The sequence below is a fragment of the Mustela nigripes genome, chromosome 13, assembly GCF_022355385.1.
Source record: "Mustela nigripes isolate SB6536 chromosome 13, MUSNIG.SB6536, whole genome shotgun sequence".
Lineage (NCBI taxonomy): Eukaryota > Metazoa > Chordata > Mammalia > Carnivora > Mustelidae > Mustela > Mustela nigripes.
The window spans coordinates 69909978-69924929 of NC_081569.1; the positions used below are offsets into that span (position 1 = coordinate 69909978).

A 14952-nucleotide genomic window follows, 5' to 3' on the forward strand; every position below is an offset into this window, starting at 1 on the left:
TGTTTTCACTCTGCTGCATAGAAACACTTACTCAAAGGGTAATTTCTCATCATTTGGCTTGATGCATCGCACATAGTGGGGTGTGGTCGCATTGAGGGTTTCCATGAGCAAATACAGAGAGCTGCGGAACTAGGAGACAAGGTCAGAGATAAAAATGTCATGCTTAAGTCAAGGCCAAAAAAAAAAAAAGAGGCCTAATCTTTGAAAATTAAGAAGGAGAAAAGTTAACTTCATGCATTAACTAATTATGAAAGCTTTCAAACCATGACTGTGATGATTACTAGCAGGTCCTATACTCTGGACAGAATAATGCTGCTCTATCCAATTTTCCCAAACAGCAGGGAACTCAGTAAATCATGTCACTGTGTGAACACGTGGTTTGCTCAGGTGTGTACAGCCTTGGAGGCTGAGATGTGATGACGATGACCTGTGGCCTTTCTTTGCACTTACATACATAGTAGATGTGAAGCAGCTCAGTGCCCATATCCAGGCCTGGATTGCAGGCCCTACAACTGCCTGGCTCCCCGTGGGGCCTGGCCCCCTCGCCCTCAGCCCTCAGTTACTTTCGGAGTACCTTGTTCCCCACTGTGGTCCGGAACTGCTTGTTGTTTGGCTTGATGACTGGCTTTGCAGATTTAACTGTGATCGCTGACCTGAAAGGGGAAGGAGGAACCGCACTTTCTTGAAAAAAGCTGGCGCAGAGCTGGAACTGGAAGAAACAGAGAGGATTTCAATGTCCAAAGGTGTTCACTCTCAGTCGTCAGCTGATACGAACCACAAAGAACGGTCACAACAGGTCTGTGTAAAGTGAGGTTAGTCTGTAATGTCTACAGTCAGATCTGAAACCCACAAGAGGCCGCTCCTCCCTCAGGGTGACTCAGGGCTTCTTTCCAGGAAGGTGAGCAGAGAGAAATTCTTGCGGATGTCTCCGTGGGCCCGTGGGTCCGTATGCTGTTTCCACACCTGGAATCTCCTCCCTCACGTTTTCATCCCTGTACATTTAAGTTCTACCCATTATTTGAGATTCTGTTAAAATATTGTCTGGCTCCACCCCCTTCATCTGCTTAGAATAAGGTTAAAAAAAAAAAGATTAAAAAATCTGTGTCCTAACTCAGATTAATTCCCATTTCTTCTAAATAAGATAATCTTCTTCTAAGATGCTCGTTACTTTCCACCAAACATCAACTACTTCTTTGTCTTACCTTCTCAGAGGGAAACTCATTTTTTTCCCTTTTCAAATCAGACATTGACAGTCTCCTTTGGAGGAGACTCCTTGTATTCCTCCCCACCCCTGCCCCCCAGTGAAACCAGTGGGTCTGAACGTGCCACACCTCTGAGAGGCTTTGTGCTGAGCCGGGACACCCATCTGTGCTTTCTCGTAACCCGCATCCATCTTCTAGAATGGACCCGGGGGTACACTTGGGGGCGAGTAAGAAATTGGTGAATTAAATCAACTAATTTTGTACACGAGATGCAGGCCATTTCCACACTGAATTCTCTAACATAAATCGGTTTTAATAACTGAAGTTGACATGCTGGGGACTTATTTATGATTGTTCGGGGAAGCCCTCATGCTCATTCGGGACCTGGTCAGAATGCTTGAATAAGAACAGAGGACTGGGGATCTTTTAAAAGAGGAAAATAATAAATATGATCTAACCAAATATTCACACAATGAAGGTTCATGTATGGCTTATTCTTAGTCTCAAATGTTAATAAGGAAATGTTTGAAGAGGAAGAGAAAAATCCAGAAGTCATTCCTTTGAGGACACTATTCATACAGAACTGTGGATTTGAGGAGCTCACACATCGGAGCCAGCACCGCTTTCCCTGGGTCACCCTCCTTCTGTCTTGCCCTGGTTTCCTTTGGATGCTTAGCACCACCTGCCATTGCTACGTATGTGGTTACGGTCTGTCCCTCCACAAGGACAGGAACCCTGACTGCCTTGTTCATTGCTGTGTCTGGAATCTAGGACCAGTGCTTGGCACATGGTAGTACTATAGAAATATTTGTGAATGAATGAATCAAATGTAAACTGTGGTCCTTTAACTGGCTATATGTTAGCTATTCTTCCTCTCTGGCTTCCCACACATTTTGATTTTTTTTTTTTTTTTTTTAAAGAGACGTGGTCTCGCTCTGCTGCCCAGCCTGGAGTGCAGTGGCTATTCACAGGTGCGATCCCACTACTGATCAGCTCGGGAGTTCTGACCTGCTCCATTTCTGACCTGGGCCAGTTCACCCCTCCTTAGGCAACCCAGTGGTCCCCCCGCTCCCGGGAGGTCACCATATTGATGCCGACCTTAGTGCAGACACCCGATCGGCATAGCGTGCTATAGCCCAGAACTCCTGGGCTCAAGTGATCCTCCTGCCTCAGCCTCCTGAGTAGCTGGGACTATAGGCATGTGCCACCATGCCCAGCTTGATTTCTGATTTTATATCTAGTGGATATTTATTTGGATGCTTTCAGAAGCCTGATACATATTTCAGTCCCAATTCTTAAAACAGTTATTTCTTCTCGGTCTGAGCTACAGTTTGCCACTGCAAGACAGTACACACACCCACATACTTCTTACTCTTTCCTGATGCACATCTAGGTCCATGTCAAGTTATAATAATATGTTAATATTATGTTATAATGTTAAATAATAACATTAATTACCCCCTTAGAAACTTACAAACCTTGCTCGCTCTCATGATTTCAACCAGCATGTCATAGACGGTATCTCTGTTCTTTTCAAGGAAACCTTCACATTTATATTCTACCTACGCGGAGAAAGGATTTAATTATTTCCAAAGAAACAAAAGCAGACAGCATCTAAGTACCATGGGGTTTTTCTTTTTCTTTTTCTTTTTAAACAATGATGAATGAAGGGGCTAAAAAGGCAAGCCTCTAAAAAGAGATTCAGTTTCGTTTATCACAGAAAACCATTTATATAAAACTTTGGGATCTGGGAATACGTCAGCTGATGGAAAGAGCCAGGCTCTTGCACTGCCTGGATTTCTTACTAGTCACTGATCACACTGTATACACCTGTCGGTTCCTTCTAGCCACAGGTGACCAGTCATTTCTGCAGCGGGTGCAGTTAATACACACAGTTCTACAAAGAACTGGCTTGGGGTTCACTTTGCCTTTGAAGCCATCTGGAGGAGGAAACTATCTCAGTGTGGTCCTTTGGGTTCAAACAGAAATATTTTCCTAAAGCAACATTAATATGGTAGAGAGGAAAGAAAAACTGACCATTTGACCACAAAGTCTTTGAGGGCCACCAAAACCCTTAGAGTTTGGTTAGGGGGGTAAATGTGTGCACTACTTCAGTCTGGTTTAGGGAAACTCCCTGCGGCCCTTTCAGAACCATAAGGCTTCTTAAATCCCTTGAACATATCCACGGTGGTTGCTTAAACATTCAAACCCAAATAGTTTATGCCTCTGGGTTACATAGTTTATTATATGATACATATTTTTCATAAATTAGAAAATATGTTCAAAGTACAATTTTCATGACTGTGCAAAAACAGGCTTTTGGGGATGCTGGAATCTGGGGGCAGAGAGGGTGTTCACAGACCCCTGAGCAAATACTCTGCTTTGTCCCCTTAAGGGAGGCAGCATCCATACTGAGCAGAGTTTGGATTAAGAACTAGGAACACTGGCTGTGTTCAAACACTCCCTTGTGAATGGAGACCTCGGGTTGTTGCATAAATTCTTCCAGGCTGGTGGTGTGAGCCACTGGCTTAAATGGACAAAGGTTTAACAATGTAATAAGACCATCTGTGGGGACAGTGTCACAGCCGCCTCTGTCGGGAGCTCTGGGGACTGACCTGCTACATCTAAATGCAGCCGTCTCACTTTCAAAATGATTATATTTCCCTGGCTAATTAAACAGGGTACCTAAGCTAACCTTACAGTATATGTGGTTTTTTCCCACCAACCTGCAATCCACCCCAAATGCTGCTTTTAAGAGAGACTTCCTGGAAGTGCCAGGGAGAAGGAATTAAATGTGCAGAAACCAAGTATGGTGAAGAGGGTCTTGAAGTCAATCCCATATATCTGATACATTTTGCTCCCCTTCCCCTTTCTCCCATGGGATCCTAGCTGTGGAACTGCAGAAGACAACCACTAGAAAATACAACCTGCGATATTATCATTCATTTCATATGCATCCCTTCAGGAATCAAAAATGCTAGCAGGTTTTTACAGTGCTCCTCTAGCCCGCAAAATCATTTTTGATTTTCCAGCTTGTTGCCCCCTGCCCTGCCCTCTCAGTCACCATGAGCACACTCTGACCCCAGCACTAGCACTGGTCCCGTGATGCCCAGGCACTGGCCAGGCCCCAGGAGTGACACCCAACCAGCAAATGCTCTGAGGGCGGGAGTTTCCTTAGGGAGTAAAAACAAGAGGAGAACATATGCTTATGGCAAGTGGTTATGGTGATTTTTCTTTTTTTCCCTATTTCCTAAGCTTTCTGTAATGTGAATTTTAAATAACTTTTTCTTTTTATTAAAGTAATGTCTCATAAAAAAAAAAGATCAATAAAGAAGAAAATAAAGATAATCTAGAAAATGCAACATCTTGAGCCAGCCTATGTTATCAGTGTAATAAACATATTACAACTTAATGAAAAAGGAAAGCCTCAAAAAAGGTCCAGCTTTCATTATTGAAAACAATTATGCTGTCTTGATTTTAACCATTTCATAGAGGAAACAAACGGATAAGAGATTCATGAATATCCAAGAAACCTAAAATCAGAAATGAGGTCCACTAGCCACACGTTTATCTTTAAAGCACTGCAGTTGAAACTCGTATTTTGCGACGAAAACAAGTTAAAAATTGTTAGACACACGCGCATGTCTCCTTCATCATGGCAAGGCACCAAGACCGAGTGTGACTTGAGTCTGGCCAGAGAAGCCCCTGCCTGCCCACAGCATCTAGGAAGCCTCTCCAGCTCCAACGCAGACGGCACCGCCCCAGACTCTCCCTGTACCTTGTCAGCAAAGTGCTGGATGATGAAGGATGCACTTGACATCCTGGGTTTCTCAAAGAAAGAGTTCTTGTTGACAAAATTATTATACAGCTTTTGAAGCCAGTTTTCATCAGTTCCATGTGGTAACTGCAAGAGAAAAGGAAACCAGAGAGTGAGAAAACTAGAGCTGAAAGATTAATAGGAGCACAAAAAAAATACTAATTCTGACAAACCATGGTGAGCGGACGACTCAGAGTGAGTTACTTACAGACGTTTTTATTTATTTATTTTTTAAATTTTATTTATCTATTTGAGAGAGAGACAGTGAGAGAGAGCATGAGAGGCGAGAAGGTCAGAGGGAGAAGCAGACTTCCCATGGAGCTGGGAGCCCGATGCCGGGACTCGATCTCAGGGCTCCGGGACCGTGACCTGAGTCGAAGGCAGTTGCTTAACCAGCTGAGCCACCTAGGCGCCCTGGGGCTCGTTTTTATAACGCAGCTCTAGGCACACATCTGTCCTTGATCCTAACAACCTTTGCAGTGCCACTTATACAGACCTATCAATGCCCTTGTAGAAAAACAAAATGTTATGAACTGGAAGGAAATGGACATAGCATAAAACTCAAGAATGAAGAAATTTATTTTTGCAAAATTGGCAGTATTCCTATTATTTCCACCCAAAGAAGTCTAAAGTTTCAGGGCAAAAAGAGCATAGATTTCATTATGTGAATAAAATCTTGCTTGATTTCTTGATTAATTCTTCTTGCGTGAATGGGGAAAGACTGGTCCCTAAATGTAACCCTCCTCACTTCACCCCTACCTCAGGAAAAGAGCCTTTCTTTCATTTTATAGCCTAGTTAGTAACTACTTCCTCAAAGAAAACTAGTTGCAAAACTTGTTCTTGATTCTGGTGATATGGAAGTGATCAGTGATATGTGACCCAAACTCTGCGAATTTAATCCCCCATTGTGTCCAAAAGACTCCTGCAGGCTTCTTTGCGACACCGGTTGCCTAGTGAACGTCTGTGTAGAGTAGGGACAAATATCTCCTAGAGGCTGCCTTGGCCTGGGCACCCTGCCCTCACTAGATGGATCCAGAATACTTAGCCCTGCTGCCAGCCCTTCAATCTTGGATTACTGGTTGCTACCCAGGTGGGACTAGAGAGGAGAATCTGTGAGAAAAAGCATGGAATTGAGAATTCCAGGGAGAAAAGGCTAGTTAATCTTCAACATTATGATGTATTTTTTTAAAATAAATTTATGTTTAAAAATCATGATACAACATTTTAAAAAAATTGAATTAATTACTTTTATTTCAAGCCACTAAATTGTGAAAAAATTTATTTCTTTTTTAAATTTAAGTTTTCATTGGTGAACATGCAGTGCGATGTTGATTTCTGGAGTAGAATTCAGTGATTCATCACTTACATACAACACCCCACAACACATTCTTTAAGCCAAAAAATGAGTACTGTCCTGGGGATTTATTTGTCCCTGTGGTCCCACAAGAGCCACTGCGAGGCTGACCCACCGTAAATGTGCTCTTCCTACAGGGAAATAACAACAGGAGAACTAGAGCCCTCTTCTCTTGAATTGTATGGTGTTGATTTTTCAGCTACCCCTCCCAATGGATGACTCACAGGAATGAGGAAATAAAAGAAAATTCAATTCTTATTAGTCATTAACAACTGGTGTGAGGTCACCTGCTATTTTCACATCCATTCTAAATACGCCTTGGGCAGCCTTAAAGAGCTCCTCCTTGGTGGACATGACCTGAGAGGTTATGCATGTATAGCCCAATAGTGTATTGTATAATACTGTATAGCCCTATACATGGTGAGGGTAGAAAGCTCAGCTGGCTCTCTGGGGTTCCTGCCATGGACTACTATCTCAGCATTAATGTCCAACCAGTTGGGTAAGACATCAGGAATTTACATACTCACACACACACACACACAAACCCAGTTTGTAATATTCTTATTTGTCACTACGCAGAAGTTAAACAACATTTTTTTTTTAAGTTACCAAGCATTCTTCATCCAGTAACTCCAAAATTCCCATTTTGGCTTCGATCAGGTCAATAACTGGTTGGTTGTCATAAAAATCTATCAGAGTCCAAGGGATATCTTCCTTCATGTATTCTTCTTGTTCAAGTTTAAAGACATGCTGGAAATCCAGAAGTTAATAGAGAAAACAAAACAGAACATTAAAGAGTGCTTTAAAAGTCCAGGTCATAAGCACTTGGGAAACACAGAGACCTGACTGGTTCGCAATGTTTAGGGAAGACCCTGAGGTGCAGGCCACCGTCCTTACCCATGACCGATGCTGCAGAGTTCCTAATGTGACCCTCCAACCTGGTCTGAGTGGGACCCCACGACCCCAAAGTGGTCCTGCAACTCCTCCCTGCTCACAGCACTGCCGCTAGCCAAGACAGGTGCAGCCTCTCTGCTGGGTGGGAGCCAGCCTGCCTGAGAATGCTGGCCGTGGGGCCGGTGTGAGATGCCAACAACATGGAGAGCACCGTTCACTACTTGTTCAGGCCATACGGGTATTAGGGAGGCTTCCCGGAGGACTGGCCTGTGCTCATCCCGGCTGCAGGGGGCAAGAGGGGAGGGGCAGCGAGGAGAAAGCCTCCCACAGAAGAATCCCTGTGTCAGCTGGGAAGCCCAATGGGAGGTTGAGAAACATGGCTCTCTTAGAGGCCAGAGAGTACAGCAGAGATGGGGCCGAGAGGAATGCAAAGGATGATGGGGTGACTTCAAGGGCGTGATGAAGCCTATCTACTAGGAATAAACTTTACTCAGTTATTAAATGCTAAACTTCCAGGGAATCCTTGAGATTACGTACATAACGTACATTTGCAATGGGATGAAATTTAATGTTATACATGGATTAATTCCAAAGTGAGGAAAAGGAAAGAAAATAAACATTTACTGGGTGTGATTCAGTGTTAGGTCTAGTCCTCACAACAATATCAGACCGGCAGATACTAGTGACCATTTTTCCCAAAGAGGAAACTGAGGCTCTGAGCATAAGGTCCCAGAGGAAGAAGGTGGGAGAGCAGAGATTCAAACCCAGTTCCCTTTGAATAAACGTCCATGCTCTCCATGATGTCACACTATTTTTTTTTTTTTTTCAGGGATGTTTTAAGAGAAGCTGAATTTCAAAAGACAAGCAAGAATTTTCCAGGTGAAGAAGAAGGGATGGGGAAGTGACAGGAGCCAGTGGGTTATGGCACAGAGGCTTGCAAGGCTGTGGGGCCTTCAGGAAACTCAATCATTTGGTCCGGCTGCACAGAGGGTCTGTGAACAAGCTGGGGTAGTGATGGACTGTGGCCAAGCAGCTGGCCAGGGGGCTAGAATAAGAGGAATAGACTGGGAAGGTGTAATTTCAGGATGTGGCCACATGGTGGTGCTGTGAGCTGGCATGGGGCTCCTGCACTGTGTGGGGGATCTGAGAACCGGTGGATAGGAAGGGCTGAGAGCACTAGTTTCAAGAAGGCAGAAAAGTCAGGGGCACCTGGCTGGCTCAGTGGGTTAAAGCCTCTGCCTTCAGCTCAGGTCATGATCCCAGAATCCTGGGATTGAGGCCCGCATCAGGCTCTCTGCTCAGCACGGAGCCTGCTTCTCTCTGCCTGCCTCTCTGCCTACTTATGACCTCTGTCTGTCAAATAAATAAATAAAACCTTTAAAGTTAAAAAAAAAAAAGAAGAAGAAGAAGGCAGAAAAGTCACTTACCAGGTTAAACTGCTGTTGCAGCTTCTCATTAGCATAATTGATGCAAAACTGTTCAAAGCTGTTCACATCAAAGGTTTCAAAACTGAAATATGGTTTAAACAAGTTAAAACATACTTGCAGGGCATATGCATCTGTTTTTAGGTAAGTACTTTTTTGACAAACTTCACAGTTTAAAAGTTTGCTGCTTTCGGCCAGTTTTAAATATGCCCCCAAAGCTTCTGGTTTTACTATCCCAGCAGTTGATAAATCATTTCCAGGCCGCGGGGGAAGGATTCTGGTGTGTACAAAACACCTGCCCTGAGGCAGGCTGGTGCTGATCGGCTGTATGATTTGCTTCACACAACAGCACCCAGACTCCATTACCCTCTTTGTTGGTGAGGGAATAAGGCTCTGAGAGGTTAGGAAGCGTGCTTGAGGTCACACAGCTCTTATCAGACTCAGCCGTGAGCTTGCCTGACTATGACAGCTGTGCTTTCAAGGGAAAGGCAAGGCTGTTTTCCTGTCTTCCCATTCTGTCGAAGGCACAGTTCTGCCTCCCCAAGGCCTGGATTCAGTTCTTGGAGGACAAAGGCAAGGTTGTCTAAGAGCCCAGAGCCCAGCACACCTCATCAGGTTTTTCAGACTTGAAACACTTGTGTCCAGAGTTGCAAAGTCAAGACCTTGGAGGAGGCGCGCGGGGACAGAAACGGGAAGTGGACTGGAGACCGCACCAGAGGGAGCTTACACTGCAGGGAGCCTTTCAGCCTCCTTCTCAGCAGAGGGACTATGATCAGCACACAGGTCTGAATGGCAGACCGCTTGATTTCCAAGAGGAGCTGGAAATCTGGACTCGTATGTGAATTCTTCTCACTCTGGAAGACATGGTGTTGGCTGAACAGAGCACAGCAAGGCCTTCTGACCGCAGCCACGTGACTACTCCTGTCTGGAGGAAGCTGAGTGCCTCGGGGGCTTGGGGTGGATGCTCAGAATCTCACTTGACCCTAACACAGCCCTAGGTCAGGAACAGCAGGACCCCCCCCCCCCACCACCACCACCGTCACACTTGAGGGCCAGAGGCCAACAGCACCAAGGGGTGCCAGATGCATCATTTGACCCCAGGCCTCAGTTAATCCTCTAATTCTAAGTGGTTCCTGCCAGCTCCAGCCACAGATTACCTGAGAGTGGCACTTGACTGAGCCAGGCTGTCTCATGTTAGAATTCCAGGGCAGGGCAAGGGCCTGGACTGGGCTCTAGACAGTTCTAGGGTGACACAAAGCAGGAGCAGAGCCCACGCAGTTTGGGCCAGGGGAGAGTCCAAAGGGCCTCTTGGTGCCCCACAGCTCACAGCCAGGGCCAAAGGCGAGGCTTTCTAGAGCGGGAGTGGAATATCAAATCCCAGTGATTATCGCCTTGTCCTTTTACACACTCCCTCTCTCAAAAATGGGCCCTCAGATCTGAAGTTCAAAACCCATGGAAAGACCCGAATCTGTGACCTGAAATGCCAGAAGCACATGGGCTCTGAGACCACTTCACGTGTGAGTGGTACTCATGGTTCTAAAGATGCCATTTGATCTTCCTAATGACCCCGTGAGGGAGACCCCAGCTTATGGAGGCAGAAACCAAGGCTTGGAGGGGTCTTGTGACTTCCTCAGAGCCACACATCCAGAGCTGCTGCACTCCCTCCCAGGGTCCCGAGCCCCAGCCTCTGAACTTGCCCACTCTGTGTCCAGAGCATGTAGACCCTGACGGGCTGGGGAGCCTCAACTCTGCGTGCTGCTCTGAGCAGAAACCTCAAGGCTCCCAGCTTCGGGTGTCATCACTTTCAGTGCTGGCCACTTGTCCTTTGAGGCTGCTGTATTTCCAGATCAGACTGAGCTCAGTTCTCTCAAACGCTGCCTGGCGTGCCTGAGCCAGGGCCGAGCAGCAGGGACTCGGCGCAAGGGGAAAGGCAGGACAGGGTTCGCCCCTGCGGCAGCACTGCCCCTCAGAGGGGAGCTTGTGTTTTTAGAGTGGACCCTTAATTCACAGGTGGCAGCAAGCATGCTACTTGTATTATCTCCGAAGTGGATTTTAATGTTAGAAATTTAGGCTAAGACCTACTTTAACAAAGTCCTTATAAATTTAGTTACTGCCTCAGGTTTGTTCACATAACCAAAACCTCACATTCCTTATCGCAGGGGTCTGCAGGCTCCATTCATCTTCCTCCTGCCCGCCATGGCCCTCGCTCCCTGCTGCTTGTCCTCAGCTGCCCTCCGCTCCCCCAGCCCCTACGGACCTCCGGCCCACCCACCGGCTTAGCTGCTCATTCCCATCCCAAGAAGCTTCCCAATCTCTAATTACCCGCCTGCCTTCTCCACTAAAATTTAAGTTCCAAGAGGGCAGGGGCCATGTGCCTATTTTGCTCCCCAATCACACCCCTCACATTCCTGGCACTTAAACATGTGTGGGATGAATGGAATCAACTACCCTTAAAGGACTATTTATTTTTAAGACATTTAAAAGCACAGAAAAGAAGAGAATGCTACAGCAATCCCCTAATTCTTCCACAACAAAAGAAAGCACTGTTAAACAAGACTGTTTCTTTTTAAGTATACTGAGAGTCTACTGGCCACTCAAATCCTCTTTTTAGCTCAAGACAAGGTAAATCATTCACTAGACTATCCCTGTAATGGATCAGTGTATTAGAACTGTTGACACACGCTATTAATTGGGAGTCACATGCATTAACTCAGACTCTAAATCAAACAAAACACCTCCCCTGAGGCACGGCCTCACATTGTACAGCTATGGGAAAACCCACTCTCCGCACTAGGGTAAAAGTTCCACAGCTTCCTCACAGCCCATCTGCTCCCTCCGTCCCCCAGCAGGCTCCGGTGGGGGCGCCCTGAGCTGGTTCTCTTCTCTCTATGGGGAGGAGGGTAAGGGGGAACACTCCCCAAGCCAGGGGGGAGGGCCCTCTGCGGGGCCCTCAATGAAATGACTGGCCCTCTCCCTCACTGAGAAACCAGGACCTGCCCTGGGAGGGGCGAGGGAGGGGTTGGGGGTTTGAGGCCAGTTACCACAAACAAAAAGCCTGAGCCCTCCGGCCCTCAGAGCTCGCCTCCGTGCTGGCCTGTCCTCACTAACGCTCTAAGGATTCTACAGGCCTCTTGGGCATGCGTCTGGCCTTGGATTTAGAAAAGGAGGATAGGGCCAAGAGGAGGAAGAGCAACCCCAGTGTGGTGGGAACGCGGCCCCCAACGCTCTGAGAACAGCTGGAGCAGGGCCGGTCTGAGAATGGAAGGGAGCTCCGAGGTGTACGAGGCTGGTGGCTCAGATGCCCGGTTTTGAGTCTGCCTTGGACCCTGGCAGCCTGGGCAAGGTGCGGGACCTCTGGGACGGTCCCCACGCCCTTTGCTACCGGAAAGGTGTGTCAGGGCTCCGCCCTCCTCGGGACCTCCGAGGGGAAACTGACATGGGCTCGCCCACCAGCAGAGACACCCAGGACCCGTTTTGGCCTGCAAGCCTCGGTTGTTTCCCCTCTGTCTGAGAAGTCGGGGAGCAAGTGCACAGTGATCAGCCAGCACCGTGGTCAGCAGGCCGTGAGCTCTGGCTGCTGGCTGCTGGTAATTCGGCATTTACGTCATATGCTCTAAGTGAAACACACCACAGCCCAGGGGGCTGTACTTAACATCCACGCTTGCAAACGTAGAGAACACCACTCTTCTGATCATGTGAAACACAAAAAAAGAAACCGGAACAAAACGATCTAAAAATAATGGCCATTTGACATTTAAATGAGGAAAGACAGGCTCACAGAAGAGAATCTTACCCATAAATGTCCAAAACACCAATAAAAGTGTGCTGCTTGCCTGAAAACTGCAACGCTTGGTTAATTCTCTCCACAATGAAGTCAAACAGGTGAGCGTAGATCTTCTTGGCCAGTGCGTCCCTAGCGGTGACTGCCTGGGGCCTGGTCATGGGCTTCACCACTGTCTCGGAGGTTGTAACAATTCTGCGACTGCAGAGCCACTGGGCAACTTTGGCCCTCTCCAGGCCCAGGAGCTCGCAGAACACCTTCAGGTGCCTGTCCTCCTCCTTCAAACACAAGCACAAGCCCCATCAGGGCCGTCTGGCCATCGAACCCAGCACCAGCCCACCCGGCCGGGGCTCTGGGGCCTCCACCTGGGCCTGTGCCAGGGACAAGGATGAGCTGGCATGAGAATGACCGGGCCCAACCAGACAGGCAGGCCTGGGAGGACAGCAGGAGGGCTACAGGGCTACAGCATCAAGGTATGGTTGGGATGACACCAGGCAGTCAGGGGCCTCATCCCACCCAGGTTGTCATTCTGGCCAAAGAACGTCCACAGTGAGCCAGGCCACGGAAGCAATCCTCCCCTTCCTGGGCATGCGGACACGGCCTCAAGGCCCCTCTCTTCCCTTGGCAACATGCCCAGACCACCTGTCCCTACCTGTGTGGTCAGGGTTTGCGTGTGTGTGTGGGGGGGTCTAGCCCCGAGATACCTAGATGTCATCATGAGAGAACCTGACAACGGGGCTCCCTTAACCGAAGTGGCTTCCCAGTGGACAGGAGGAATGTGTGCAAGGCTTTTCCTGGACACATAAAGTGAATCTTGCTTTTGTCCCAGCTGCTCCACTGGTCAGAGACAAGGAAAGGTCTGTTCCCGTCTGTCTTGAGCCAGTATGGACAAGGAGTCCTTGTCACCTGACAAGGGGATGTGACCCTTATGAGTGAGCACTACCATTCCCCTTGTGCAAGGGAACTTCCTTGGTGTGCTAATCTTCAGAGGTCATCACGGCCGATGGGAAAACTACGTGACTGTGCTTGAAAAGCATCAGGTTACAGAGGAGCAGACAATCTAGAAAGTTCTGCTGCCTCCTTGCTGTCCACCCACACCCCTTCCAACCAACATTGCAGTAACACAAAGCTTGTATTCACCTGCCTGACTACTGGGGAGCAGACTGGTAGAACCATAGCTTTCTGCCTTCTAAGAAGGAACTAAACCATCAGAATCAGAAACGTTGAGCTACAGGTGCTGCTACAGGCGGAAAGGAGAGGGACAGGAATTCTTAAAAAGATGGCTTCCTCCAGATTGGGTCTGCCCAACATTTCAAGTTTCTGATGCAAATGAATGGTATGAATGTTCCAAAGATAGGATCACTAGTTATAGAACTGGTGATTTGCTATGAAGATTCTATATCTTTTTCAGAGACTTTGTCTCCTCAGGGTGATAGACAAAGGATTTTTATTCTATGAGTTTTAACTCCTCCTCCAAAATACTACCTTCATAGCAAACTTCATGGGACAGAGATCAGTGCAAGGGAATTTGTTGGGAAGATATCATATCTTTAGTCCATGGAGTTTGAGAAGAACAAGGGCAGAAGCCCATTTATCATAGGTCGATGAGAAGGCACAGAGGGAGACCCACCACCACATGCACACCAGGCTCCTACCCAGCCCTGCCATCCCCTCTTCCAGAACCTTCCAGTTCTGTGCCAACTGACTGGGTGAGGGCTGGACACTGGGGGCATGGGACGGACACTTAATGTGAGAGCTTGAGGAGAGGGAGGAGAATTACTTCCTGGTCACAAGACAACAGGACTGAAGCCTAGAGCCCAAAACCACACATTCCACCTACTGTTTGGCTCTCTCTCCTCTACACAGCAGGTACCAGAGAGCTCAAAAATGACCATGTGCCAAATTATGAGCTGTTCCCCTGAGTGTTTTGAGGGGGGACTGGAAAATAGACATTGTTATATTATGAACTGACCACTTCCTCCCAAAATTTGTATGTTGAAGCCCTAGCCTCCAATGTGATGGTATCTGGAGTGGGGCCTTTCGGGGGTGATTAGCTTCAGATGAGGTCATGAGGGGTGGGGCCCTCATGATAGGATTAGTGCCCTTCTAAGAAGAGGAAGAGACCAGAGCCCTCTGTGTCCCTCTCTCTGCCATGAGGACCCCACAAGCATGGGGCTGTCTGCCAGCAGGAAGAGCAACTGCACAAAGAGCTCACCCATGCTGCACCCTGATCTTGGACTTCCAGCCTCCAGGACTGGGAGAGGAAAAACTTCTGTTGTGGCAGCCACCCAGCCTGCAGTATTTTGTCATGGCCTTGGGAGTTGACAAGATAGATATGTATATACGAAGCTTAAAAGGTCAGGCGACCTTGCAGTTCATAGAAGCATTTTTCATTGTGTGCTATTTTCTCCTTTATGCAGATTTTCATGAGAAGAACCAAAGACACACCCCTACTAAGGGTCACTTTTCATAATTTGTCA

General features: G+C 47.3%; 1 protein-coding gene across 2 annotated transcripts in view; it reads right to left on the reverse strand.

The window, feature by feature from the left end:
* The window catches only part of MYO5C (myosin VC), a 91592-nt gene that overhangs the window by 48254 nt on the left and 28386 nt on the right, over positions 1-14952 (reverse strand). For both annotated transcript variants that reach the window (XM_059372842.1, XM_059372843.1), the window contains exons 10-16: positions 12485-12750; positions 8695-8776; positions 6983-7123; positions 4981-5106; positions 2681-2764; positions 575-709; positions 32-129 (exon numbers count right to left, since the gene is read on the reverse strand). In XM_059372842.1, coding sequence (XP_059228825.1) covers positions 32-129; positions 575-709; positions 2681-2764; positions 4981-5106; positions 6983-7123; positions 8695-8776; positions 12485-12750 — 932 coding nt within the window. The remainder of the gene's footprint in view (positions 1-31; positions 130-574; positions 710-2680; positions 2765-4980; positions 5107-6982; positions 7124-8694; positions 8777-12484; positions 12751-14952) is intronic.